Genomic DNA, 27787 nt, shown 5'->3' with positions numbered 1-27787 from the left:
CATGCCGAAATGCTTCCAAGTCATTAGCTGAGATGCAGTTTATCCTAAGTAACAGGCGTGTGCCTCAAGTTCTTAATATTTAGATCTTGAAGCTTTAGACTTTGTAGTTTTAGAATGCTGACTATTATTGCTGCTCTAACTAAAGTTACGCAGGTGCAACAAGCCGATTTCAGCTGGTTAATAAGAGGCGCTGCCCCTTTTCGTTTGAAAAATTTTCCAAACAAGAACATTTGTCTTTCTTTTAAGCAAAAGGATCAAATATGGTATGCGGTTTTCAGCTAGCTGACCAGCAGTTCACAAAATGTTGATGCAGTGTGATAATATGTCACTCCACGCAGCCAAAAAAAATGTTCACATCCTGTTAAATTGTAGCGGTTTGGTAACTTCTAAGAAGTCTGAAATACTTTTGATACTATTAGGAGGCCCATGCCTACTGCGGTTTAGCATCACCTCATTTCTTCCTACAAAACAATAACAGGAAGTACCAGTTCTGTGTTTCAGGAGTTCTCTTTCACCAGCACATACTTAATCAGACGCATGGAAGCTCGCTTCCCTCTCCACGATGTGCGATAGCGGCCCATCCTCTTCCTCTGGCCCCTCCAGCTCACCACCAGCAGCACAGAGCAGCAGCAGCTCAGCAGCAGTGTGACGCAAATGGCCACAGCAACCAGTAGAGTGTGCGCAGCCACATGCCACCCAGACCCCAGCTCTTCCACAGTGTCGTCCTCACCGACTTCCTGACCTTCATCGCCGCCTGCGGTGTAGTTCCCCCCGGCGGTGACGTCTATGCTGCTGTTGCTGCTGTGCTCTGTCTCACTCGGGAGAATTGTGGTCGCTGAAGCGCTGCTGGTCACCTTATGAACGGCGGTGGCTGGGATGGATGTGAAGGGTTTTGCAGTTGTTGTAGATAACCCCGGAGGCGTCTCCAGGTCAACGGAGGTTGGAGAGGTAATGGAGTTTGATGTGGTGATGCTGGACTCAGCAGATGTTGCAGCGGTCGTCAGGATTGTTGTTTGGACATGATTGTCGGAGGATGGGGAGGTTTGTCCGGTGAAGGCTGATTTAGTTGTGGAATCGGTTGTGAGTTGACGGGTGCTCTGCTGCGTGGTGGTGGTGTCCGCTTCAGTCGGTGGAATGGATGGCTTCACAGAGGGTGCGGCGGTGCGAGGCCGCACGGGATGAGGAGGCGGATGGATGAAGTTTCGCTTGTCTGAGGGCAGCGGATCTGAGGCGTTCACTCTGCTGTAGTGGTGGGGTAGCACGCGGACGTTGGAGGTAAAGTGTTTCCCAAACACTAACAGATCAGGATCCACACCTGGAACAGGAAGAGATGTATTTTATATCTTACACCCTACGACCCACAGACTCTCTCTTCATTACTTTTTAGTAAGGACCTAAAACTGAATAAAAATATCTGCTAACATATGCCATAAGTAATCTGCTAAGGGTATTGGGAAGGTTGTCAATCCCTTACAACCTCAAAGTTCAATTTATTTTAATGGGATTGTATATAATGGACCTGAAATTGGAAATAAAACTGCACAGAAGCAACCCTACCCAGATGTGTCTGTTCTCCTAAACTGATAGACTAAGCAAGGAGAAAATTAATCAGGAAAACGTGCAATAGGTAACGCTGAAGGAGCTGAAAAGAGAGATTCAAAGCTCAGATGGGAGAATCTGTTGACAAGACAACGTGTTGGTGGCAGGAAGGAAGCCATAAGAACTGTTCGAAGTTTGCCACAAGTCACAACAGCAAACGTGGAAGAAGCTATGGTTGGACCTTTTAAAAATCCTTCTAGAGGCCGCGAAACACTTGAGACAGCAGTACAATGAGCCCAAATATACAATGGAATAGTGTCAAACGAAGCTTGCGCAGGATTTAGAATGGCCTGGTTAAAGTCCAGATTAAATCCACTGACACTTTTCATGACCGAAATTTACACTGAATAAAAGCCTTCCCCATCTGAAAGTTCTTTCATTAACCAGACGTTTTAATTTCATCTAAACTTCATTAAAACCATTTAATGAATGGAATATTTGCTTCTTTTTTAAAAAAAATAAAATGCATAGTAAATGTAATTAAATAAGTATATTGTGGACAAGTACGTCTATCTGAACAGTTTGGGTCTTCAAAGCAGAAAGGTCAGGCGCCACTGCTCTTCACTCAATCTGACTGAGCCTGAGCTAAAATATCAAGCAAAAGGTGGTTCTGCAAAGTATTACGTCTCTAAACAAACTCATAATTTTTCATCCACTAAACAATGATGCGCTGCTTTGTGTTGGTTTACCACATTATTGAGATAAAATACATTGAAGTTGGTGATTTGGAATGTGAGCAAATGTGAAAAATGTTTAAGATGAATTACAGTCATTCTCAATAGATTAGAATATAAATCGAAATGAATCTCGTTTGTCAGATGAAATATACCTTATACAAATGATCTTTAAGTATGTATTAAACATAATTTGGCTCCGCAACTGCTGTAATTTTTTAAACCTCTAACAAATGACAAAAACTTAACTAATTGCCTGTTTGAACATTTAATCATCAAATAGGATGGAGGAATTTGCTTAGTCCTCTCTTGCATCTTGATAGAAACTATAGATTTATATTATGAAGAAGAAAGTGGCGCTGGTCTTCTTCAGAGGTTTTGTGTCGATTTCTTCAGTGGCTCTTGGTGCAGCGCCCCCACAGGCGACGGGGGGAACAGGTTTTTCAGTTAGTTATAATCGTTTTGACACAGTGCAGTGTGAATGCGAACTACAGTTCTGAAAATGTAACAAATGTTACAATTTTAGTCCGCAATCGAACCGAGTCTATCCGGTCTGAATAGACCCCTAGTCTCTGGGTGTGCTGTGGACTCAAGGGGAGATGAATGCAAACGCTATAGTTACGACCTTGATGTGCTGACACTAGATCCAATGTTTTATTTTTGTTTTTTTACGTTAAATTAAAAAAAAAAAAAGTTTCCGTTAAGAAAAAACTTCCTCCCAGTGTCTCTTCTTACCCTTCGTGACGTTGTAGAGGACAACGTTCTCCCTGTGACTCAGAATGCAACTCTCGAGAGTCGGACAGTGCATGTGGACGCAGTTCACATTCTCTTGTATGGTATCAAAGTGAAATATGGCCAGATTGCAAGAAACTGTAAGAAGAGAAAAAAAAAACAACAAAAAAAACAGACCAACATAAGTGAAGTCGCCAGCAAACCCAAAAAAAGCACAACTACAGAAACACAACTCACAGTTTCTGGTGAGGCAGCAGCTGCGGCTGCATTTCAGCGCCGTCTCCTCCGGGTAGGACCTCAGCAGCTGCGCTCCTCTTCTCTGAGACTCCTCGATGTCGATGAAGATCCCCGGGAACCGACGGATCCAGCAGTTCTTGTAGTAGGAGGTCGGCGAGCACATCGACTCAGTGTGGCACACCAGACTCAAAACCGCCAGGAGACCCCATGTGGCATTCATCGCGCATAGTGTCCGTCAAAGCATGTTTCAACCCCGGTCTGGACGAAGGGGCTCGCATATGCAGGAGAGGCGTGGCGCATGCAGCGGTCTGCTTTTAACAGGTGGGAGTTTGTCTCCAGGTGAGTCCCGGAGAAGGAGGAGACCCAGCCCAGCCCGAACAGAGCTGCGTTCATGTTTGTTTTGTTTTTTCTTGTTGGTTGTTGTTGTTTTATCTTTGAAAATTTAAAATATCTTCCAGTTCTACTGCTAATTGGTCTTTACAAAATTAAAGGGTTTTTTTTATGCTTGGCAGGACGAACCTGCATTGCTATGCCAATAACAATATATAAACTTGAAAATAGTTCAAAAGCAACAATATTATCGCTTTTCGCGAACAATTTATTGTCCAGCAAACATTGTTATTGTGACCGGCCTGTACAGTACAACAACGAGCAAGATGCGTTGAAACACAATGAACTGAATTAAGAACTGATCCCATGACTTTCGATTACAACACATCAGTTGCAATAGTGAAACTATAAGTATGCCACTTGATGAGTTCTGGGTAGAAAATATGTGCAAACAAAAAAAAAAATTGTTTTTTCTCTTGACACTGAATTTCGTCGATTAAAGTGTAATGACATATTTACGCCACCAGATGGAGACAGTTTCTTACTTCAGAAGGTTATTTGTGATTTCATCCCCTGAACGCCGCATCTCCTTTTCTGGATATTGTGAAGTAGAATTAATTATTAATTGATTAAATGGCTCTTCTTAGGGTAAATTTTGGGTTGTCTCTTGCCTTTTTGTGTAAGGAATAAGAAATTATTACAATACCACATTTTGTCTTGTACCAAATAATTCTCTCTATCTTTATTCAGCCCCACTGAGTCAATTTTGTAGACTCACTGTTTTGTCTGAGATTATTACCCATTCCTTCATGCAAAATAGCTCCAGCTTACGCTAGTCACTTTGATGACAAGTTTCTTTGACTGAACAATTCAAATACATAAATGTACTTTTATCTAAACACTTCTACTGTGGCTCTGTGTGTGTGTAAGGTCATTGTCCTGCTGGAAGGGAAACCTTTATCTAAAGTAAATTCATCAAGTTATACAGAAAGCAAAACAGCTTGGATTATCTGCAAAAGTCATTCTCTCTCTCTCAAAATATTTGATTCACCTCTCAAAAGTAAATATCTTTGTCATTGTGACAATTATTGTAAGTTGTAATTGTTGGAGATTATGTATGTCGAGATTAAGATTTTTTTGTTTGTACTGTAATTTGCTCACTGAACCATGTCATTGCAAAGGAAAAGACAAGATTGCAGAGCTTAAGAAAAAAAAAGTAGAAATGAGAACATAGGACAATATCCTTAAGGAAAATTGTGCAGGTTTGTAGACATTACAGTGACATCTTCCTATACCTGTCATGGCATTATTGGCTTTTGGGCCACAAATTCTCATCCCCGTCACAAAGAATATCTTCTCTTCTCTTGCAGTGTAGCGAGGAAATAATCTATTAGTGCTTTTTCCAGCCTCTGCCATCACACACTGCATCCATAGCAGCTTGTATGTGGCAAGCAATCATATTCTTTCCATCTCCATGCTGAGAAAAATTCCTGAATGTGGTTAAAAATATAGAGAAGCGTCAGAAGAACTCGGTCATTATCTTGTTGTGGATTGCAAACCATTACCTGATGATGTTAGAGTGATGAAAACTAGAATATGTCCTCAGCCTCACTCCTCTTCCTCTTCCTCTTCTCTCTCACTGTTGACCTCATCCAAATTCTTGTCCTTCCATTGGCAAAAATGTAGCATTGTGTTGTGGTCTGGCTATATATTTGCCAGTTCATGTGATGTAATTTTGAGCTGTCAGAAAACTGTTTGGTCATTGGTTGATCTAATGCTTCAGATATTTACTCTGAGAAACTCTGGATTCACCACAGAACAACTTCCGAATTAAGGACAGATATAGAAAGATCCTTGACATATTATGACAAGTTGTTCAAGCAGTTTGCATGTTAAGACTGACACGATTAACGTACGTCGTGGAGCTTCAGAGTATTGAACAGAGGGCCCTACGATACATTTTGATCAACATGACATTAGCATTTGAAAATGTGTGAAACAGCAGAGAACTGTACATAATCACTTGCATGGATGCTCTAAAGCATTTGCAACTTGTTCAAAGAAATGAGAAACTGCTTCTTTGATGTGGACAAGAGACACACTGATTTGATAATTGAATAAGTTGAGAATTAAATTTATGATCTGAGAACTGCACAAGACACTATGTTCAGCCAAAGTATTTTGCATGTAGTTAAAAACATTCCAGTCTTATCAGACCAGAGCACCTTCTACTTTCTTAGGCAGTACATCTAATGTCTTTCTTATTGCCACTCTTTGATGAAGGCCAGAGTTTTGAAGGACAAACCAATTGTGACATATTCTTCCACCTGAGCAGTGGATCTCCAGCAATACCCAAGAATTACTGTTGTCTTCTTGACTGTTGCCCTTTGCAGCCTAAGTGGACGGAGATGATTTGGTAGATCTGAATATATCTTATTTCTTCCACTTCGCAATTATGCCCTACTTAGTATTAGTCTTCCTAAGAAAATCTCAGCAAAATACACTTTTGTAGTTTGTGGTTGTAACATGACAACAAAAATTCAAAGGGTATGGATACTTTTGTAAAGCACTGTACATGAAGATTTTCACAAATGTACTCATTAAATTGTAGTTTCACCAGGAGAAATCCTGCCTTTAATTATATATGTCATTAGATTCATACCACACTTTACCAAAACCCAGCAACAGAAGGAGTTGTGTGTGAAACACGTGTTTTTCAATCTGACACAGGCCAACTTACGTATGCAGACAACTTCAGCTTACAGATCCCATTAAGTTCAGGTTAGCAGTGTTACAATGTGCCTTCAGTCGGAGTCAGACTGTTGCCAATCAAGGACAAGAAGACAATACGAGACGCATTCGACAATCGACGCCAAACAACACTTTTCAGTTTATCCTAACTTTGTTAAGAAGAGATGAATGTGATTCTGTACATGATCGCTGAAATGCTGTAAAGTATTGGCACCATCTGTTATGATCCGTGGATGTGCAAAAAGAGGGATCTTGAATCTTCTTTTTCTTTTTTCCAACATGAATTCAAGTCACTAGATGGCGCTCTGAGGCAGTCCAACTCGACACCCCCTCCACATGCATGTCGGTACAAGAATCTACATTTAAAACAAGCTCTAGTTAAACACGATGAAGAACACCACCAACATCAACTCTCTCATGCAGCTTCTGTTGGCCGTGTTTGGCTCCTTTGGTATCGAGACCACAGTGTAGGATGGTCCTCCTCCTCACTTTTTCGGAGCCTTTCGGCTTCCGCAGCTCATCTTCTTCAGCAGTAGTAGTGTTCCTGCGCACGCTGACGCAGCCAGTGTTTCTCCGAGTTCCCAACCAACTTGTCAGATTCCAGCTTTTGACAGCTTCTGCAGTCTTTTGTTTCGTTTTCTGTTTTTGTTTTTACGTGTTGTTGTTGCTTAACTCTCGTTACAAAAGGGTCTAAGAGCTGGCAAGTTCCAACAGTGCGACTCTTGTCAGTCTTTGACTAGCCTGTAAATATGATGCTGCGCGCCATGCTCGCTGGTGGACACTTCAAAGACGTAAGCTATGCACAGCAGGGTCTCAACAGTATCCGTGTTTGTCACCACCTGAAAAAAAAAAACACACACACAGGTCCAGATATTTATGGATTTATCTCACATAGTTGGGAAATTCTGCATCCCCATCCATCCATGACATTGCACTGACATTCCTTTATTTCTGCTTGTGAATTACCTTTAGATGTTAAAAGTTATACACTATTCAGTGGGAATTTATTCTTCCTCTGTTATTCAGTGGGGTAGCAATGTGAACATACAGTACAAATCGTGTACTTTTACAAAGTTTACAATGAAGAATTCAAAAAGATTCAACAAAAATTTCATAAAAATTCCAAACTTTTCCAGCAGTTTTTTTAAATAAAATTCTGGATATTAGAGAGCAAAATATTTACCACAAATTACTAAATAAGATGATGGTTATGATGACCTTAAAATTTGTACTTGAAAGGTCAGGACTGTATTATCCTATACTAACCACAGATTCTTTAATATGCAGTTTGTGATCAATTATATCAATTGTATTGTTAATAAAATAATAGAGTTTCAGTGCTTAGTTTAGCCAATCTTCACCAGACCCTTTCAGGCTCCACAGGTTGAGTTTACAATCCTGATATAAGATCTCCAGGATAAAAAGCAGTGGAAATTGACCTGGTTTTCTTTTTGAATGAATTTGTTTTGGGTTCAATGAGTTCTTTATCAGCTACTCAAAAATCACACTGATTAATGAATTTACCAAATAACGTTTTGTAACATTAGGGCATATTACACATATGCCTTGATGTTGCAATTTGTTTTCTTTTATTTGATTTGCTGGATCACAATCTACCTATTAATCAATGGTAAAAAAAAAAAATATTATTTATTTTTTTTTCATCAATTTAGATTTCTATCTTTTATTGAAATACGAAAAGCGACCAGCCAACTGTCTTCTGCAGTGGTCCCCAAACTACGGCCCGCGGGCCAGATGCGGCCCGCCTCCACATTTGGTCCGGCCCCCTGAACAATACCAGAGTATTTTCATATATGTGCATTTTTATTTGCTAAGTTGGACTTTTGCAATAAAATGTTCCTTAGTAATGAACTTTATTTATTATTAACTACTAGTTAGTAACTATTTTATTCATGCATATAATTGACCCTAACTCTTTTTTTTATGTGGAGAACCCAGTGTTATTTGGTTATTATTTATTTCATAAATAGTGTTATTTCCTGACTTTTGTTCTCTGAAGAATCCAGAAAAGGTTATTTGATTGTGCTTTCTGAAAAACAATACATTTTTATGTTTAGCACTCTTACAATCGTCACACTTTTTCTGTTACAAACTGACCCCGGCCCCCCATCAGAGAAGGGACAAGTTATGTGGCCCTCACAGGAGAAAGTTTGGGGACCCCTGGTCTTCTGGCTCAACAATCCACTTTTTTCCCCAATCATTGAATGCACCATACTAAGCATCGTCAGGTCTTGTGTTTAGCAGCACTTGTTGGCGAAGAGATAAAACTAGTCAAAAGTAAGCCTTTTTAAATGATGTACATATTGAGCTGCTGTTCATTAAGGCTGTGAGAGAGCAAGACTCTGAGGAGATAACAGGAAGGCTGAATGGAGTAAAGAAAAGATGTTTTATTCTTCAAATCTTTTAGCACTATTATCAAACGTGCAAGATTAAGAAATATTGTCAGCCTTTTGGAAATCTCAGTTAAGGGAGAATATACATTCTCCAAAAAATATGGACTGTTTCAGTAATGCTAACAGCACTAACTGCACATATGACTAATATGAAGTGGTAAACAGTTTAAAATGATAGCTCTGTATTCATTTTGTCTTGTGTGATTGCTTTCTCACATGTTACTTGTTCTTGACACATAAACAGGTAATGGCCACACAGTGCAGGAAGATTTAAAAACTGTCCTAGTCTTATGCTTTCTTATGTCAAACAGTAGTTCTTCCTGAAAAGTCAGACTCACCCTATAAAAATGGAGCAGAAATTGATCACAGAAGTTTCAACTAAAAAGCTATTAAAATTAGTTTTTACACTTTCCTGACTTTTTTAATACGGCACAGAAATCTTGTGTTTATATATATGATGCTAATATTTACCTATAGCATTTCGGAGAACCATGACAATGCCATGGCAACGCTACAAAGCACAACACGAGCGCACAGCTTCAGCCACTCATTGTTTCCCGTTGACTTGTGAATGCAGCACTTGTCACGAGAGGCGCTATGCATTGTGCTACATGTATCTGCTGTCTTTATGGGATTGTGAGCTGTTGGTTAAACTGAACTAAATCAGCCCATTGAGACATATAATGTCTCAATGCTGCCTTGTGTTTGTCAGCGTGGGCTCAATGTGGCTATTGTCCGCAGGCTCGTTTGTCAGGAATGCGGTCGTCAACAGAAGGAACACAAAATTCTTTGAACGTTGTTGCTGATAATAACTCTTGTCGCGGTGACACACTCCACTGGGCGCACTTTCCCCTCAGTGTCGGCTGTCTGAGGAGCACAGCGGCTCATTCAGGAGAGTCAAGCTGACTGCAGTGTGAATGAGATGATCAGCAAACGAGGGGAAATGCAAATGCATGCCACGCTTTTTCAAATAAAATCCAATTGAAATATATAGAAGTTTGCGTTTGGGCGTGAATACTTTTTATATGCTTTTGGGGTTCAGAAACAATGATAACACTCTTTGTCGTGGGTTTCATAAAAAACGAAGAAATAAACACAAAAAGCAACGCAATAAAGTTGGAGAAAATGATAAGCAGCATTCTTTTTAAACTATGCAATTGTATGTTGGTAACGTGCATGGAGACATGCCGGGTCTTTTTAAAAACAAATATTTCCGCCACATAGTTAAAAAAAATTATTTTGTACACATGGGATCGGTTTCAGAAAAGTTTTCATCCAGATGAACGCACAAATCCACCCCGTGTGTTGTGTTAAACATGCCAGACCCATAGAGGGCAGTGTAGATTAACGCTATGTCAGCCAATAAAAATGCGTCAAAACAACCATGACTTCCTGTTACGAATTAGACATAGCCCCACGAGGTTTATTTGTGTAGACAGAAAGAAAGGTTGAGCTACTTTTAAATAGCATATTAGAATATAAAGTTAATAAAACACTAGATGATGTCGATTGAGAATTGTGTGAAAGCAAATGTGGATATACTTGGCACAGTATTTGTCACAGACTGTAATGCGCTGGACGCCAAATCTCCATTTTTCCACTTACACACCCAAACACACATCCAGAGTTTTCTCGTATCTCCACTCCGGTTCGAATTTTCACAAATAATTGTGTTTGTGTGGATGAAAGGCCAAAACGCATTTAAATGTATTTTTTTCCCCCATATATCAGAATCAACCACACATTCCTGCATGTACCTGTAGGATAGTGAAGTTTTCCAGTACGCTGTTCATCATGTATTTCTCAGGCAGGTGTTTGAGCTTGTGGATGAAATTGATCATGTATTCACACAGCGGGGATCGGTGGATCCGAAACACGTATCGTCCGTTCTCAAAGCGAGCGTACTCCGTCTGTGAAAATAAACAAGGAAATGTGAAATTCGATTCCATCTTTAAGAGAAGCTAAAAACCCAGGAAAGGGTTAAAAACGTCCCCACCTATGAAAGAAAAAATATATAAACCACAAGGATATATGCTCCACTGGCACTTAAATGGATACAGTGGATCTATGGGATGAGCTGTAATGTGAGTAATGCAATATATCTAATGCAGCATATGGCATGCCAGATTTGACATTAAACACATTTCTCGTGACAACTGTAATCAAATAATGACACCATTAAATATAACCACGTGTGGCCTGCTGAGGCAGATGTCTCAACCAGAAAATATGGAGTATGTGGGGGTGTGTGTGTGGGTGTGTGTGTTAATATTGTACAATCCATCAGCACTGCATGGGGGCGGAGCGGCGACTCTGTTTGGCTAACTGGAAATATACTGAAGAACTTAGTCAGACTGGGGAGATTTTATGAGTCAGTTTCCAGACCACAGATCAGAGGTAACCTGACTGGAATCCATCTGAACCAGCAGCGGTTATTCACTCAGGGAGAGGACAGGGGGTTACGGCGCGGTCATGTCCCTTTGATGTTGCGAATGAAAGAGAGATTCTTGATATTTTTTCCGCTGTCTTACCTCCACTTTCTCCACCACCTGCTTCCCAAAAGAGCAGACCTTGGTGGACGAGGTGATATTCATGTTCTCAGAGCTTTCGTACTGGCTGGACACACCGTAGAAGAAGCTGCTGTCATCCTGCAGGTTTACACTGAGGTCCGCCTTGAGGGAAGACACACAAAAACACACTGCACTAAATGAACTCACAGCCTACTATGTAGTGCATCTACCCTACATAGCTCAAATTTGTCCATCTAAAATTATATTTCAATTTACTGTAAATACTGCAGTAGTGGCAACAAGTCATAGTTTTGTTTTTGTTTATCTTAGAATCTTTATTGCACTGATCTTTTAGCTAATTTTAAAAGTTTTTAATCACTGATGTGCACACCCATCATCTGTAGAGAAGAGTAATTAAGGAAATAGAAAAGCTGTACGCATGCCAGACGAACTGGCCGAGCCTTTACAGCAAAATATGGCCTCAAAATCTACAACAGGCTAAAAAAACAGTCATGTAGTGCCTTGGAGTTTGTCTACATTTTGTCAAAATAAAATCGGAAATTTAAATGTATTTTTGGGGGGATTTTATGTGATCAGCCGATACAACATTGCTGTGAAGAGAAAGGAAAATGATTCAAATCAAGTCAAAGTCTTGATTGGGATCTAAACTGAAGCAGAGAAAGAGTAGTGAAGTCAGCATTGTGGTTGTTTCTTTCAAGGTGTTGAGATGGAAATGACATATATTTAATATATATAATATCTGTAAACATTGGATATTAGCCGCAGCAATATCAATACTAAATATTGATATCAGCGCAAATTATTTGGTCCATCCCTACTTTGTGGTAAACTTAGCTGTTTTTTTTCCCATGTTAGGACTGTTAGAGAAAATGTGAGGCTAGATAGATAATCTAAATTATAATGTGTGCTTTGACTAGACCAATTTCTTGCTTAGAATAAGAGCCAGCCTGTAGCATCGGATATAAAAGTAACTACTTGCTGAGTTGTCTTTTAGTAAATATATATACTGTGTTCCTCCTTTCGTGTTTACAATTCATGATCTTCTTGGACAAAATGTTCCCTTGAGTTGAGCTCAAAGGAAGACGATGGTCATGTTCCTTGCTGCTCGGGTCGAAGCAGATTGGCCCAGTGGTGCAGCTTTGAATTGAGGCAAGTATAATCAGATTACAGATCAGACTGAGGTGCCATCTCCTCTGTCAGACAGCCGGCCTGTTTTACCTTTTCCCCCTGACGGGCTCTTGTCCTCTAATGGGCCATTGAGACACCGCTCAGCCTCCCCTCATCTCTTCATCACCCCGTTTGTCTTCATCCCTAGCTCATGTAATTTCTCTATTTGTCTTCATCCCTAGGGCCCAGTGGCCCTCCCCGAACCGCCGTCCTCTGCTTCCCTAACAGCCAGCGAGGGAATTCATCCGATTACAATCATCAGCGTGCAATTGGCTGATTAGATCACGGTGGGCTGGCTGGCTGTGTAACAATTTAGCCGAGCCGGTTCAAATCAGATTTCCCCTGCACTTCAAAGGCGTGAGACAATCCGTTAGGACAGGGCCACGGGCGCTGAAGGAGAGAGGAGCCGGGCAGCCGGTGGCCGACAGGAGGGTCTGCAGGAAATTCAATCTAGAATACCATAGCTTTGGAGGTGGGTCAGTCGCCTGTCACTGTCCCCATGCCAACCTGCGCCTCAGCACACCCCCACCCTCACAACCCCACAGTCATGACCTGCCTCCTGGCAGCGGCATAATGAAAAAGATTTTCACATTTTTTATAATGTTTTTTTTTTAATCACATTTTTGGGGTGTGTCAAGGATTTCAGTAAGAAATCTTGCTTTTCTTTCCCCCACAGCTGCTTAGTTGTATTTCTGTGTGTTTTTGTCATGGATGCCTTGAGGACCGGGCGATCACCTTGGGAAACGACGAGCCGAGCAAACCGAGGGCACAAAGTGTTGCGCGCCTCTTTTCATCTCGCGCCGAGCTGCAGATGTCGGAGCCATCAACTCCACCAGGCTCTGACACGAACCGAGAGAGTAATATTTCATGGACTCGCTGGTTACACGCCACCCAGAATTTTTGCTGCGATCCCCAACTCTTGTTCGCGCTGTCTGCATCCCTATTTGCATCTCTTCTTTATTGCTGTCTTGCTCTGCTTTTCGTTATGATATATGGCATGGTTAGTCATCCCCCTTCCTCCCGTAACCCCCAAATCAAATGCCATGGGTCCACCAGCTGCTCTTTCCAAGGAATGGAGAGGGCCGATCCAAACACAGTGCCACTCACCAATGTCTTTTATCTCTTTACAATAAATAATGTGGATGTCAAGCATGCAAGAAGGGTAATGCCACAAATACACTCCTATCTGCTGGAGTGAGAAGCGAGGCGGCACTTTGAACTCGACCTTTTCGGTGTCCTGCGCTGTGATGGAGACCAGGGGCTCCATCCCTAATAAATGATTATTGATATTATATTTATTTACAGAACAAATGCTTTTTGTTTCAGCTCTTTATTTCAGTTACATTGACATTTATTTAAACATTCTTTCAGTCAGAGGGACTGGCCATCCTTCCTGGCCAGGGGGAATGTGGGGAAATGTCAGTTTGTTTCAATTTGAGGTTAATTGTTTGAGTCTTACCTTTCGGGTGTGTCTGCTCAACAGGGTGGAGCAGCAAAGGGAGACAAGTGCTCCAGGTGCTGTTAAAAAGCTCTTAGAGCATATACCATTTTCAATTAAGAGGGGTAATGCTCTGAAGAGTTATATTAAGTGAAATTTAATCTTTAATTGACCTTAGATTAGTTTAGTTCTAATAATTTGCCTGCATGTAAATATTTATTGGTACCATTTCTTGTTTTGTCACCCCTTTACCTGGTATGAGTGTTGGAATTGCCCAAGGTTTAAAAGCCAACTTCTTTGTCTCACTGAAAAAAATGGGTGTCGGTGTAACTGTGACCTGCAGCTCCAAATGAATCTACCTCGACCACATTGTGTTGCCTTGCCTCTTTCCTGAACGCAGAGCCTCCGCCGGTCAAAGTGACTTACGCCCTGAATGTCAGCGATCGACTAGCAGGTCCATGTGTTTTTTTTCAGCTAGTAATGGACCTCAAATTTAAAACATGCAAGCCTCAACCGTATAATTCATAGAGAAACTACATTGTTGTCTCTAACTCTAATCTGTCAGGACCTCCAACTATTAGCATAAAAACAGAAAATTAGTTTTTCTAAGGAGATGCTCTGATCTATGCTAGCGATCAAAATTAGCCAATTTTCTGCTTGACTGGTGATTCAGAAAATTTAAAAATCAGATTTATTATGTGATTAGTAATAATGCACACTGTTAAGTTGCACCTGGTTGTGCTGAAAACAACAACACTCGAGTTCGGAAACTATTTCTGAAGGAGGAATAAAGTTACCTACTTTCAGGATCAGTCAGGTGTTTAAAAATGGAAGCACAGGAAAGCTATTTAAAATAAAATTTAAAGCAGATAACAGAACGGTTTAACCCTTTTCTGAAGAAAACACACAGGGACTGTTTTCTTCAAAAGCAGAGATTGAAAATTGGTCACAAATTTCGATCAGTGCATTTATGGGTTTCGCCCACGTATATTTATTTCCACATATTTCTGACTACCTTAAAAAGCAACTTGTGCATTTGAGTAAATGTTTTTTAGAAACGGGGATCGATTAGCAAGACACTCATGAGTCTTATTAATCTGTGACGCTGCACACGCACGCACGCACGCACACGCACGCACACACACACACACACCGCTCTTCTTTTGTCCTTAAAAAATATTTTACACTTCAGGGACACCCGTTAATGCTGTGGCCTAAACAAATATCTTAATATGCAGGTTGTACATAGTTTCAGAAAAAAACATGTATTAGTTTTTTTTTTTAATTCTACCCTTGGTACCAATTTTAATTGGTACCCTTGGTTTTATGTTCACAAAACAAGACAAATTAAGAGTATTTCTCTAACTGTGCTGCCAAGCTCAAACCATCTCTTCAATTTGCGACATAAATAACGATTGAATACGTAAAAAAGCACCTCAAGCCCCATGTTAAGGAAAAGTGGAGGATGTGTGATGGTGTAAGTCTCTGGAAACCTTGCTGCAGTCCAGGGCATTTTAAACCATTTGAAGAGATTTTAAATAAAAATCTGGTGGATATGAACAGAAAACAGATCATGAATCATCTTCTGGGACTGAGTTGGAAAAGGACTTGAAACGTATGTACAGATCAGCATAGAAAAGTGATTAAGATGAGAATTCATTTTTCATTATTTACTCACTATTTCCAGTACAAATAGTGAATGAAATGTCCTGTAGATGTAAACACATATAGTGGACATCAGTATTGTTCACCCCATCTTGCTGGATTGTCTGCCATCTCTCTGTATCCCTCATATTGTCATCATTCTTTACTCTCTTAACACTTTCAAAGTGTCACTGTCTCTAACCGTGATTTAAGAGCGTTGCATGGACATCTGTGCATGGTGGCGTGTGCATGTGTGTGTAAGGGGAGTATCTATAAATAAGGATCTTGAGGGTAGTGTGGGGGGTCACGAGCATTGGATTCAGGCTAATAGTGCAGAGACAGGTGTCTGGGATCACATTTCTCCTGCTGAAAGATCAGACCTGCCACTCTCGCCAAGGCTGCTGTCACACACACACACGCGCACCCCCATGCCCACACACACACATCACAGACATATACAAATACAGTAATGGAAGAAGCTCTCTGCACAGCAATGCTCGCTCTGATGGCAGATAACCCACCGATAAGGTCACAGGAGCGGTGACTTTCCATCCTTTCTGGCCCTAAATCGAACTTAAGAGCCTTTAACTCCAATGCTTAAGCTGTCTCAACACAGTTAACACCACAAGGCCATTAACAGCCAACAGGTGCTACAAAACATTAACAAGAGTATGCTCACTTTACCCCCACGACTTGGAGAGGATTAGACGATGATGCAGGAAATTTTCAACTTCTACATGATGGGGAACACAACTGAGGACGCAGCATTTAAAGTCTAGATGGATTTGGTCTTAATGCCAATGAAGCAGTTAAAATAGATATCAGAAAGGGCTTTACCCAGAATTTGACGAGAAAGAAAGCGTTGTGTGGCCCTTTGTCAAACAGCTCTTTCAGGCCCCCTTTCTTTTCGGGGAACTTGTCATAGATCTGCCGGATGTCCACGGACTCCAGATAGGCTTCGCTGTAGCTCGGGTTGGACTGTCCGATGTGCACAAACAAGTGCTTGTTGAACTGGAGAGAAAAGAAACATATTAGAGGTCAACAATCCCAAAGCGGTGAATTCCCAGTTCGCTGAACAACAGCCATGTTCTAAATTACCAATTTTTTGGGACTCTAATGCATTGTGTCTTCGGTGAAGGAAGTAATTAATGTCTGTTCTCCTGTTTCACCTCCTTCCTTAAAGCACCATCACGTATTGTGATACCATAATTTCACAGAAAAAGAACAACTCATATTTACTTCTTTTTATTTATTATCCATACATATGCTAGACTCATTGGCTTCTTTGCATAACTCTTCTAATGTTTTTAACATTTCACAAGGATGGCGCATGTCCTTTTTAGGCTTTTTACACAATTTTACCATTAAGAGTGGAGAGCGCTATGTGTCTAATTTTTATTTAAAAAATGAGACAAAATTTCTTTCAAAATTTACTTTAAGTAGAAAAAATTCTAGAGTGAGAATTGTAGAATGGGATAAAGAGAAACAGACGACACTGGCAAAACAAAGTTTGTTTTTGCATACCATCATATATTAAAAACTACCCAATTTAATTAAAACTGTGCAATTTTAATTAAGATTTGAGCACTAAAGTTGCATTAATATAATACTCAGCTCAGTTTTAAATTTTATTCTAGTCCCTTTTTGCCTGAGATACTCTCCATAAGGCCACAGACTGATGAAGGCAGCTGAACTCACAGTCTCCGAGTCCTGAGGTTGCTCCAGGAAGGCGGAAAACTCCAGCATCCGCAGCTTGGAGCTGGCAATACTTCTGCCTTGCCAAGGGGGGGCGCCGGGAGACATGGATAGTCCTGCTGTGCTTTCATAACCTGCAAAACAGTGAATGTGCAAATGTGCTGCTTGAATGGGACGCAGCCAGAACTCGTTAAGACATAAAAACTGGAGGCATTTTTCGGAGCTTTGCACAAACGGTGTATGGCGATCCGAGTCGTCCTGCTTCTTGGTGACATGACGGGCGTCTTTCAACGCAGCAGAGGAGAGAAGGAGCACCCACCTGTTATCGGGGTCGGGCCTGACGCCTGCATGGCATAACTCTGCTGGGAGAAGGGCTTAATGCTGGGAGGGAGAGACAGACAAGAGAAGGACAGGCATGTTATGCTGCTTCTCGGCCCCACGACTCCATCGCATGTACTCACTAATTGGACTAAGTGACCGCGAAGAGCAGCCTGGCATACTGAGCGCCAGGCAGCTGAGGGCCTCTGTCAATTGTACTGAAGCGTTTTGATTTGCTCAGAAATTATTTTTCCTGACTGAAGTCTATCTGATGACTATTAAGCAGTGATGGCATAGTTACTTTGAAAAAGTAACTTTAATCGGATTACTGATTACTCCTTTAAAAAGTAACTTAGATTACTGATTACTTGATTTGGAAAGTAACTAAGTTACATTAAAATGATTTTTTGTAGTTACTTTCAGCAGCTGCTGACAACAACGCTGTGAAAATGACATTGATCTTTGCCAAAACTTAATTGTAAGTTATTTTATAATAGTAACATCAACGATGTGTCTCCACTTATAAGGTTGAACTGAAGGGGAGATTGTTTAATGGTTACAGTACAAAATAATCTTTAGTAATTTGTGTTTGTTTTTGTGTGTTTCTATTGTCTGGAAAACTCTAAGAAGGATTTTAGAACCCCGCCCCCCAGCCTCCAGGTTCTGTGTTACGGCCCTGTGTTTGGTGTCACAGCACACAGCGCTCCTCCTGCGGCTCCACAACTCAGAATTATAATGAGTCGCACAAATTTACAAACATGTTCAACCGTGTCTGTTTTCATATTTATTGCGCTGTTCATATTAGTCTTGATGTTTGCAGTTTTCTGGAGGGCAACGCGAAGCTCAACGTCGTTCACAGCAAATATATTAACTTGACATTAACAAAGACACGGATCACCCGGGTAATGATGGACTAAAACTAACTGGATGTCAGACAGATTCTGGGGTTTATGTCTGCTGATTTCCAAGCCCAAAAAGCGCAACTCATTAAATTTGCAAGCGACTTTAGAAAGAAAAAAAAACAAGCCCAAAGCTGCTTATAATAATCGGACTTGGCGAGCGAAACTCAAAATACTTCCTGTTTTTCCAGCAATAAAATGCGCTTCTCCCTCTATTTTTTACATTTCTGTCGCTGCTGATAACTGTCGCATAGAAACGACGGTCACTCCGCAAGTGGCGTAGAGGAAATAAAATTAAATTACAAAAGAAAATAGTAACACAAACTGATTTCAATAAGTAACTGTAGTCTGACTACTGGATTTGAAATAGTTGGATCACTTGTTACTGAAAAAAGTGGTCCGACGTCAGTCAATGTAAGTAACGCATTACTTACATCACTGCTATAAAGTTAATAACTTGACAAATCACTGATGGACGGCAAAAAATGGATACTTACTCCTCATGGCCTCCTGTCTGAGCTGTAATTGTCCCATGCCAGAACTAGGAAAAAAATAAAATAAAAGAGAAGAAAATAATTGAAACTTCAAAAGTTATTATTCTGAAGTCATTGTGGTTAATCTGCTTTTTAATGTGATGCTAATTACATTATTATATTTAACAAACATGTTAAATAAAGACATGTTTGATGTATGTTTGCTTGATGGTGTTGATGGAAGCATTTGAGAAAATGCTATGTTTATTGCTCGTTTCACAATTGGTTACTATATACTATATTATATCATGTTTTTAAGGTGTAAAGCACTTTGAGCTGCCATGTTGATGAAACGTGCTGTGCAAATAAGCTTGACTTGACTTTACTATAATGCTGTCAAGTCAATCTGTGTGTGTATAAATGTATTCCCACTGCATGATGATGCCAACACCATGTTTTACAAAGAGAATGTTGTGTAATAGAATTTAAATTATACACAGGTGGACTTTTTACTAATTGGGCAATTTCAGAAGGCAGTTAGTTGGGTTGGATATTAATGAGTGGGTTTTGGAGTAAAGGCCTCTGAATGCACACTTTTAAGATTTTAACGGATGTTGAACCATGTAGTCCCACTTCACACTTATAAGCTTCTTTACTCCTTTATGACTTAAGTTTCAACTCTCTGCCTGGATTTTTTTTTTTTTTTTTTTTGCTTATTTCAATTGTACGCAGTTCTTTAAATGTCCTGTGAGTAAATATATATTTGCCCATTTATCCATAAGAACTGGAACTTTCAATATCTAGCGAGTTATTTTTGCATTTTACAGTCTATTAAAAGAGCGCCCCTCAGATCAATTCTGAGTTTCTCAATTCCGGTCCTCACGCCCCCCTGCCCTGCATGTTCTAGGTGTTTCCCTTCTGCTACACACCTGGATTGAATATTTGGGTGATTAACAGGCTTCTGCAGCACTTGATGGCCATGCAATCATTTGAATCAGCTGTTCTGGAATAGAGGCACATCTAAAACGTGCAGAGCAGGGGGGCCTGAGGACTGGAACTGAGAAGTACTGGATTAATTTCACTCTCTGCTACAACGGGAGTGAAATTACCGTAATAACCCAATATTAGCTGGAAAACGCAACGTCTCCCCTTTCAGAAACCGCTGGAATTTTTCAGACAGCACAAAGTGTGGCAGTATTACGGTACTTCAAATTTGGCTGGATCGCCGCCGGAAAGGTTAAGTTGGTTTGTTGGTAAGCCACAATAAAGTACACTGCAGCATGTACTGTATTGTGACAAAATGTAGAAATATCCAAAGGATGCACACCTTTGCGTTGTTAAAAAAAAAAAAATCTAAAACATAGTCCACACAAATTCCAACACAAGCATGTTTGCATTAAAAAAATAAAATAAATCTGAAAATCTCTCAAGATAGGAAGTGTCATCTGGATAAAAACATTTATTCAAAATACTTCAGATAACTAAAGTGAATTTATTTAATGTCCAAAAATAAATAAATAAATCCAACTTCTCTGTGTGATTTAAGACTTACTCCACCAGCAGTAGGATAAGCTGGCCTCGAGAGACCCTGAAGAGCCATCTTGTTCTGGAAGGCTGTGGGTGAGATGATCTGAGCAGAGGACATGGTGGCCATGCTCTGGAGGGCTTTGTCTTTGGCAGCCTGGTCCTATAGAGATGGACAAACAGTTCAGCATAAGATAAACAGACTAGAGAACAGCTCTCATCAGCCTAACTTTGAGTAAACAGCAGTCCTCTTTCTAACATAAGCACTGCCCTAAAAAGGGAAATGAGAGGCTGAGGCCACCTTGCATCATCTGTGAGTTCCTGCCAGGCGAAGAGCTGGACAGAAGGTAATATTACCGTGGAGGGCCTTTGGGTCAAGAGTTAAGTTTATTGCTTTGGCAGGAGCAAGCCAGCGATGACAACTAGCTTCTGTTAGAGGTCGTACTGGAAGTCAAGGCAGGCATCAGGATGATGTGTTGGTACTGGCACCGAAACCATAAAATACTCTTATCCTCACAAGCATTAAGGACAACGGACAAGCTGGAGACAAAATGTTTTGAGTTTTCAAATCTCCCCCTTCAGCAGTTTCCGAACTGCAGTGGGCTGCAAAGCGCCTGCCACCCTGCCCAAATGGGCAAGGCCACACGGTGCATTCTTGTTCCCAGAATTGGCAAACACAAGGGCATAGCTGAAATATGGGGGTTACATGTGGCGGGGATCTCAGTTACACTAAAGGCGTATTTAAAAAGGCCGGCCGCTGGGGCCAACCCTGTGACTGGTGCAGAGCCCTGCCAGCTGAGCCCTGGTGGCGGGCATCCAAGGTGAAGGAGAGGCGCGATGCCTGTTGTGACTGTGAGCATGTAAGTGTATGCGGATGAGTAATGCAAACTGAGAAAGTACTGAAGAGGCAGGGATGTGTGAGCTCTTGGTAAACCGTAGAGGAAAACGTTTATTACCAAGGGTAAAACCTGGAGAGGGAAAATGTGTTTTCTAATAACTTTGAGCTATTAAAGTGGAAAAATAGATGAAAAGCAAATAAAAATTGACTCACGTAGCGTACCTTGAGCTTCACCTGGATCTCCCTGGCCTTCCGTCGGGCGAGAACCTGGATGTGACTGGATACCTGGAAGACAAAGACAACAACAGACAGCACAAAGTGAAGCAGAACCTCACACGAAGGGAATTAACATTAAATTAAAATGAAAGATGCACAGAGACCAGAATTGGACTAATACAGACAGGACTGGCTAGTCGTTTTTCAATTAGTGAACAGATTTCAACAAAGTGCTACCACAACACTCTTTGGTGTAGAAGTTGTCTGCAAAGAAGATGTAATTTAGCTATTTTCCTTATTCGCCTGACTTTTTCAACATAAGATTCTGCAAAATACCCTTCTGGTTTCTACAACAAAGAACTAGGCTTTGATCTAGGACCTAGAATATACACTTAGTGCAGCTAAGCTGTACTAACTGGACTCATTTAGTTTATTACATTAACAAATTATTTTCTCTTTGTTTTAAAATAATAGTAAGAGACTCCTTAATAATAGCATTTCTTCTCAAAGACACACAATGTGACGTCACCTTGTCTAATTATTAATGACATTTAAAAAATATTTACATTGTTTTTTTCTAATATTTTACAGTTGCTAATCAGAAATGCTCCACAAAGTCATTAACGACATCACTCTAGTTTCAATTTTTGCTTTGGTTCAAAACATGTCAAAAATCTAACAGAATTATGATCTGGACTCACTCAAAATGTAGATATTTCACACTTTCTCAAGAATTACGCAGCTCATTCCCTAAAATACACAAAGTGCACAAAGAGTCTCAATCTGAAAAAAAAAAAACACTTGTTCTTAAAATTAAAGTGGATTAAAATCAGGAAAGAGCAGCTATGTGTTCCAAAGGTAAATATTATTTTTTACAATATAATTGAAGAATAAAAATGTTATTATTGTAAATAATGCTTTTGCCTGGTGAAATGAAGGTTCAACTAACTAACATCTAACAGCTGAACTAAAGCATGCAGACAGACCTTTAACTGGTTATAAACCAGCAGGTGTCCCTCTACGCACTCATCAGGTTTATTATCTAGTTTGAATCCTTTTCTGACCCTTCCTGGCTTCTCATCTGCATTCATTCCCAGTCTAACGTGGTCAGATGACTTCGTAATGCATCAATCACCGTCCCATAAGTCAGTTCTTCCATATCAATAATTCTCAAAGTAAGACCACGTTCCAAAGTCCTTGCCTTCCCGCTTCCCTCCTCCATCTAAATCACAATATTCCCCAGCTTCTTCTTCCCGTCTAACAAGCACCAGATCCACGAGGTGCTGAAGAAACAACACCGACACATGATCCTATAGCATCTGTGCATTGGGCCCCGGCCCTAAATCAATCATCATCTCTGGCTCTCCGGCCAGGAGGTGGGTGGTGGGGTGTTGTGGGGTGGGGGCTCCACGGGGTGTCGGTGCATCACTCAACAGGATTTTCTGCAGCCGTTCAAAAATAGCAGGCGGCAGCAAATGGCACTGGGAGAGAAACTCACCTGCTTCCTGGTCCGTGTCTTCCCCGTGCGAAGTTTGATGTACCTCGCTATCAACTCGTTCCGCCCTGCCGAAACAACAGAAAAGTTTTTCCCTAAACAGATGCAACATTTTAGCTGTGGAATCAGCTTCCACTTTCCGTTAAATTTGTATTTTAAACCTTAAACTAAATGTTAAAATAAATAAATAATAATAAGGTGCTAAAATGAAGAGAATAAATAAAGAACATGAAGGAAAATCTTAACTCATTATTAGCTGGATGACAGTCTCTAGCAAAATCCGATGTGCTGCACATGCAGCTTATTTCTGTGCACATATTTATAGAAATAGTACAATAGAATAGACTAAATGCGTGCCTGATCACACTTCTGAGTGTCTACAATAAGACAGTGTTTCCTCGTGTAAAGTTATACACTGCCTTGCATAAAGTATTCATACCCATTGAACTTTTACACATTTCAACCACAAAGTTCAGTGTACTTTACTGAGGCCTTTATGTGATAGAGAGGACATGGCTGTCGATCTCTTTTTAACAAATGAAACTCCTAAATTGTGGTGTTCATTTCCATCCAGCCTCCCTGAGTTAATACTTTGTAGACGCTTTGCTTGACATTTTTTCCCAGACTTGCCACAAATTCTCCTTCAATTGACATAAGGACTTTGATGTCTAATACATAATGTTCTTAAGCATAGTTAATGTAAGCACATTAAACATAGCATTAAACAATACATAATAATGTTCTCAAACATTATTATGTATTAGTCTGTTTAGTGTTGTCCTGCTGAAAGGTGAACATCCTGTGAGCAAAATCAATTTTCCTTTCATTATTGCTCTTTTTTCAGCTCCATCAATATTACCATAGGTTATGTGCAGCTATCAGTACCGCAGAAAAGCAAACCCACAGCATGAAACGCCTCCACCGTGTTTCATAATGGCGATGTGCAGGGGTTTTTTTTTTTTTTTTTGGCATACTAATCCACGCCACACTTTCCACGAGTGGTGATTTCTACTTGGAAATGTGTTTGAAAGCCATCTAACATTTTTTTCTAATATTTGATGATTGTTTTACGCTCTGTACTGGCGCATCACATCAAATCCAACAAAATTGGTCACAAAATAAAATGGGGGACAACATAAAATTTAAGGGGTATAAATGCTGCAGAAAAATGTATCCAATCTGACAAAAATGAATTATAACAACTTCTCAAACCACAAAAAAAAATTGTAAGAAATCAAGAAGCATGAATACTTCTGCAATGCACCATGCATGTACGCATCATTGTGCAAACACACACGCAGAAAAGCGTCGTGGCTGTCGAGTGTGTCAGCACCGGACGCTTTAAGTGTAAGTGTATCGTGTTAGTTTATCACTAAGTATACAGTCTTGTGTGTGAGGGCTTGCATCAGTCTCAGAGTGGCCCCCGGAGCCTTTGCTCAGCTCATATCTCTGCAGTGAGTGTGTGGCTGTGTGCTGCTGACAGACAGGTCACACTGGCGGAGCAGGTGGAGGCCGGGGCCATGCGATCCTCAGACGGGACTCGGGACAGACAGGACAGAGGCCAGGGACGGGAGGCCCAGCACGGTGGAGCAACTGGTTTGTGTTTCTTTGTTTATAGAATATCCCCTTTTACTGTAGTCAATCATAAATCTTCCACAAATCTGTTGGAGAGAGTCTTTCATAATGAAATTAATTAAACACACCTGATCGAGTTAAATAACTCCAGAACGAAGAAAAGGTCTCACAAGCGTTTGCGTCACCTCCTAAACACGTTCGTTTCTCACTTGGCACCACTTCGCCACGAGTTAACACATGGGACAGTCACGTCACGCACTTAGGGAAGGATTTCACATTTTCTCCGACATACTAACGCTTCGGTCAGACCTTACACTTCCCACTTCCCGCACAGTAATCAGAGGAAACCAGACGCCCGCTCTAGACCCCATCAGGCATTTTGTCAACTAATAAAAGTGATCAGATTTTGGACAGAATGCAGAGCGACATTTCTCCCTCGTGCGCATGTGAGCCCAAACAACTCAGGGAGAAATTTCCACATAGAAAGCAGTCTTGTGTTTACATTGAAGAAAACTGGTAACTGTCTTTGTGTGCTGCAGTGAAGAGGCAGCATAAAACTCTATTCCTGTGAAACACACAGGTTTTTCTGCTTAACGTACCCACTGAAAATGAGGTAGAAATCACAATTGTGTGTTTTACGTGATATATTGTCAAGCTTTCTGCTTGAATTTTGTATTTTTAACATGAAAAAAATTAAAAAAATTTTTTTTTTGCTTTCTAAAAGTTGGGACTTTGCGCACCTTGTTTGCATCAGTCTGCCCAAATCTTTCTGCACAATGAGGCGACATGCTATTTACATAGTATTACAGCTAACTGCATTCAGTGATGTGCATTAGCCACAGATTGTAAGCCGCTGTCTGTTGGAATAATATGTAATCATAAACAGCGGAACCTGAACCTGGCGCATGACCTTGTGATATTAAAATGCCACAGTATTTCATGTCAAAGTGGGGCCTGTCCAGCGAAGCACTATCAAGTCGCTGCATCTGTCTATGCTGTTATCGTAAGATCAAGATCTCAAGGTCACTGCTTTAACCTTGACACTCCGTGTATTTCTGAAAATAAAAATGAAGTAGTTCCTAAGTTAACCCTAAGTCGATTTATAGTGAGTGGCAGAGAATCTCGGTTGCATCGTCATTATATTATTATTATATTATCATTATTATAATCTTTGAAAAATTCTTTGATGATTTGAATTCATTTATTTTAGGTGCTCTGTAAAAAATAAAATAAAATGTGACAGTGTCGCAAATTGACAGACTGCTGATTCATAACTAATCACCAACTTCTGAGGCTGCCAGTTCGTTGACGTTCCTGGTTTTCTGTGCCGTTTCAACTGCCTTTTGCAGATCTCATCAGAGATTTTCAAATAGAGTTAAAGCTGTAACGGTCTTGAAGATTTTGGCCTATTGTGAACTGTTGCAATTCAAGCCACACCACTTTGGCTCGTGCATGAGCATTAGACGCCGTGTCTACGTCTGAGGAAACCAGTGAGTCAAAATATTTGAACTCTGTGCTCTTGATTCGCTCCTGTACATTGAGTTTGATTGTGCCATTGGTATTTTAGGTATTGGAGACGAGCAAGCAGCTGAATAATATTGAATTTCTTAAGGAATCTAATTTGCACCAATGGTTGAATCGCTCTAGTACGGTTGGCCTCCATTTAGCTGGTACAGAAATCGCGCAATCTGTTACTAAATCAGGCCCAAAAGTATTATACAGTCACATTTCCAAAGAAATTGCTTTTGTGTGAAGCTTTTGTGGACTAAAGGGAAATCTTAAAGGCTGAGCCCCACATAGACAGTTTCTGACACATTCCTGCTCCAGTTGCTGTATTCTTTCTGTTCTGATCTTATTTTCTTTTCAGGGACGTAACGTAACCGTTTGGTGTTTATCAGGGGGTGAACGTTTCTCAAATGATTGTTTGAGCCCATAAATACATATTTCTTAAATTGCTCAGGGATTAAGAAAGTGTTGCACATTTCCTGACAACAAAAGTCTTAAAAAGCAGAAAAGAGAACATTTGTCAAAACTGCTCACAGTACCTGACCTCAAATTAATGTACAGAAGACATTTTCTGTACATTGCTCAAGTTGCACAGACATCACTTGCGCAATGTCTGTGCAACTGGACTTTTCAAAGCAGCAGCGACAGGAGCTTCAAGTCTCCGTTGGTGAATAAACCAAGTAAAAAAAAAGGGGGGAACAAATATTTTAAAAACCTCCTATCCTATTTTGTGGATTTAAAAACACAATCCTGAAGTGAGCTTACTGCTCCACTTGACTGACCTGCCAAAAATATTTTACAAATTAGTATAAGGAACCAAAGCTGGAACCATTTTCATAGGTTACCATGAATGATTTTTTAAAAATATTCCACCACCAACTGAGCAAAGGACAAACTGCTTTCATCAGTGAGACAGTATGCCTTTCCAAAGTGGTCAGGTTCACATTTCAAGCATTAAACAACTTGGGAAGTCAAAGACGCTTTGCCTGATGCACTCGTATCAGATGCCCTACCACTCCTAGTGTGAGTGCTTGACTCTTCAAAAATACCCTCCAACGCACCCATGAGATCAGAGAGGCGACTCAGTCACACAACGATGAGATCATGATATCCAAATCGGGTAGCACAGACACAGAAGTCGCTCCCGCCAAAGCTGTAGGAAAGTTCTACCGTTACAAATCGCTCCACAGCTTGATGTTGTTTATTGCGCCGCCCAGAGTCACGGAAATTCCTGGAGGGGGAATATGATTCTGTAAAAATTTCTTGGGGGCCCATGAAAAGTCCAGGTTTTCCTGAGTTCAAAGTTATTTTCATGTCCTTTCAACCGAGAAGAGCTAACGAATGAGACATTTCTAATAGTTTCATCACGATGTGATAAAAAAGAGCAGGTGTGCACCACTGTCTCATGGTAAAGCAGCTACACAATGCCATAACTGCTTAGATCAAATCTGATGCTTACTCTGAAAAAATAAATGTACTCAATGAGAACAGAGAGGAATGGTGTAAACGGTGTTTTCTTTCTTTGTTGCCCCACAACCACAACTTTAACAAATTAAAAGTGATTCTACGGGCTTTACACTCATGAGAGTTACACTTTTTATTGTTTAATTTTGAATAAAATATGTATAATTTTCCATCCTCTCCACAGAAATGTTTCATTTTGCTTTGGCTGCTCATATAAAACCTTAAAAAAACAATTAATTTTATGATTGTTACAAAATAAATGAAAAG

The 27787-nt window shown here is 40.4% G+C and overlaps 2 protein-coding genes across 2 annotated transcripts in view; both read right to left on the bottom strand.

Annotated features, from left to right (window-relative positions):
* Positions 1–261: 261 nt before the first annotated feature.
* mansc4 (MANSC domain containing 4) lies at positions 262–3462 on the bottom strand. The gene is made up of 3 exons (XM_005814557.2): positions 3243–3462; positions 3009–3143; positions 262–1315 (listed from the first exon to the last, which is right to left on the bottom strand). The coding sequence occupies exons 1-3, from the start codon at positions 3460–3462 to the stop codon at positions 498–500; spliced, it is 1173 nt and encodes a 390-aa protein (XP_005814614.1). The 3' UTR covers positions 262–497.
* A 2715-nt stretch (positions 3463–6177) lies between these two features.
* The window catches only part of tead4 (TEA domain transcription factor 4), a gene marked incomplete at its 5' end in the record, with an annotated part of 29643 nt that continues 8033 nt past the window's right edge, over positions 6178–27787 (bottom strand). The window contains 10 exons of the mRNA XM_014474744.2: positions 6178–7162; positions 10495–10647; positions 11269–11409; positions 16355–16528; positions 17216–17346; positions 17532–17593; positions 18927–18970; positions 20455–20589; positions 21487–21549; positions 22979–23043. Coding sequence (XP_014330230.2) covers positions 7049–7162; positions 10495–10647; positions 11269–11409; positions 16355–16528; positions 17216–17346; positions 17532–17593; positions 18927–18970; positions 20455–20589; positions 21487–21549; positions 22979–23043 — 1082 coding nt within the window. The remainder of the gene's footprint in view (positions 7163–10494; positions 10648–11268; positions 11410–16354; positions 16529–17215; positions 17347–17531; positions 17594–18926; positions 18971–20454; positions 20590–21486; positions 21550–22978; positions 23044–27787) is intronic.

This window comes from Xiphophorus maculatus, chromosome 2 (genome assembly GCF_002775205.1).
Source record: "Xiphophorus maculatus strain JP 163 A chromosome 2, X_maculatus-5.0-male, whole genome shotgun sequence".
NCBI classification, from domain to species: Eukaryota; Metazoa; Chordata; class Actinopteri; order Cyprinodontiformes; family Poeciliidae; genus Xiphophorus; species Xiphophorus maculatus.
Note: the sequence above shows the minus strand (reverse complement) of the source record. Positions and strands in the feature narration are given on the sequence as shown.

What these genes read in the sequence shown, in the direction of transcription:
- mansc4 (XM_005814557.2), bottom strand. Translation starts at nt 3,462, where the DNA reads ATGAATGCCACATGGGGTCTCCTGGCGGTTTTGAGTCTGGTGTGCCAC. An exon ending in CTGCTGCCTCACCAGAAACT is followed by an intron (nt 3,144 to 3,242) that starts GTGAGTTGTGTT and finishes CTCTTCTTACAG; the next exon opens with TTTCTTGCAATCTGGCCATA. An exon ending in CCTCTACAACGTCACGAAGG is followed by an intron (nt 1,316 to 3,008) that starts GTAAGAAGAGAC and finishes TTCCTGTTCCAG; the next exon opens with GTGTGGATCCTGATCTGTTA.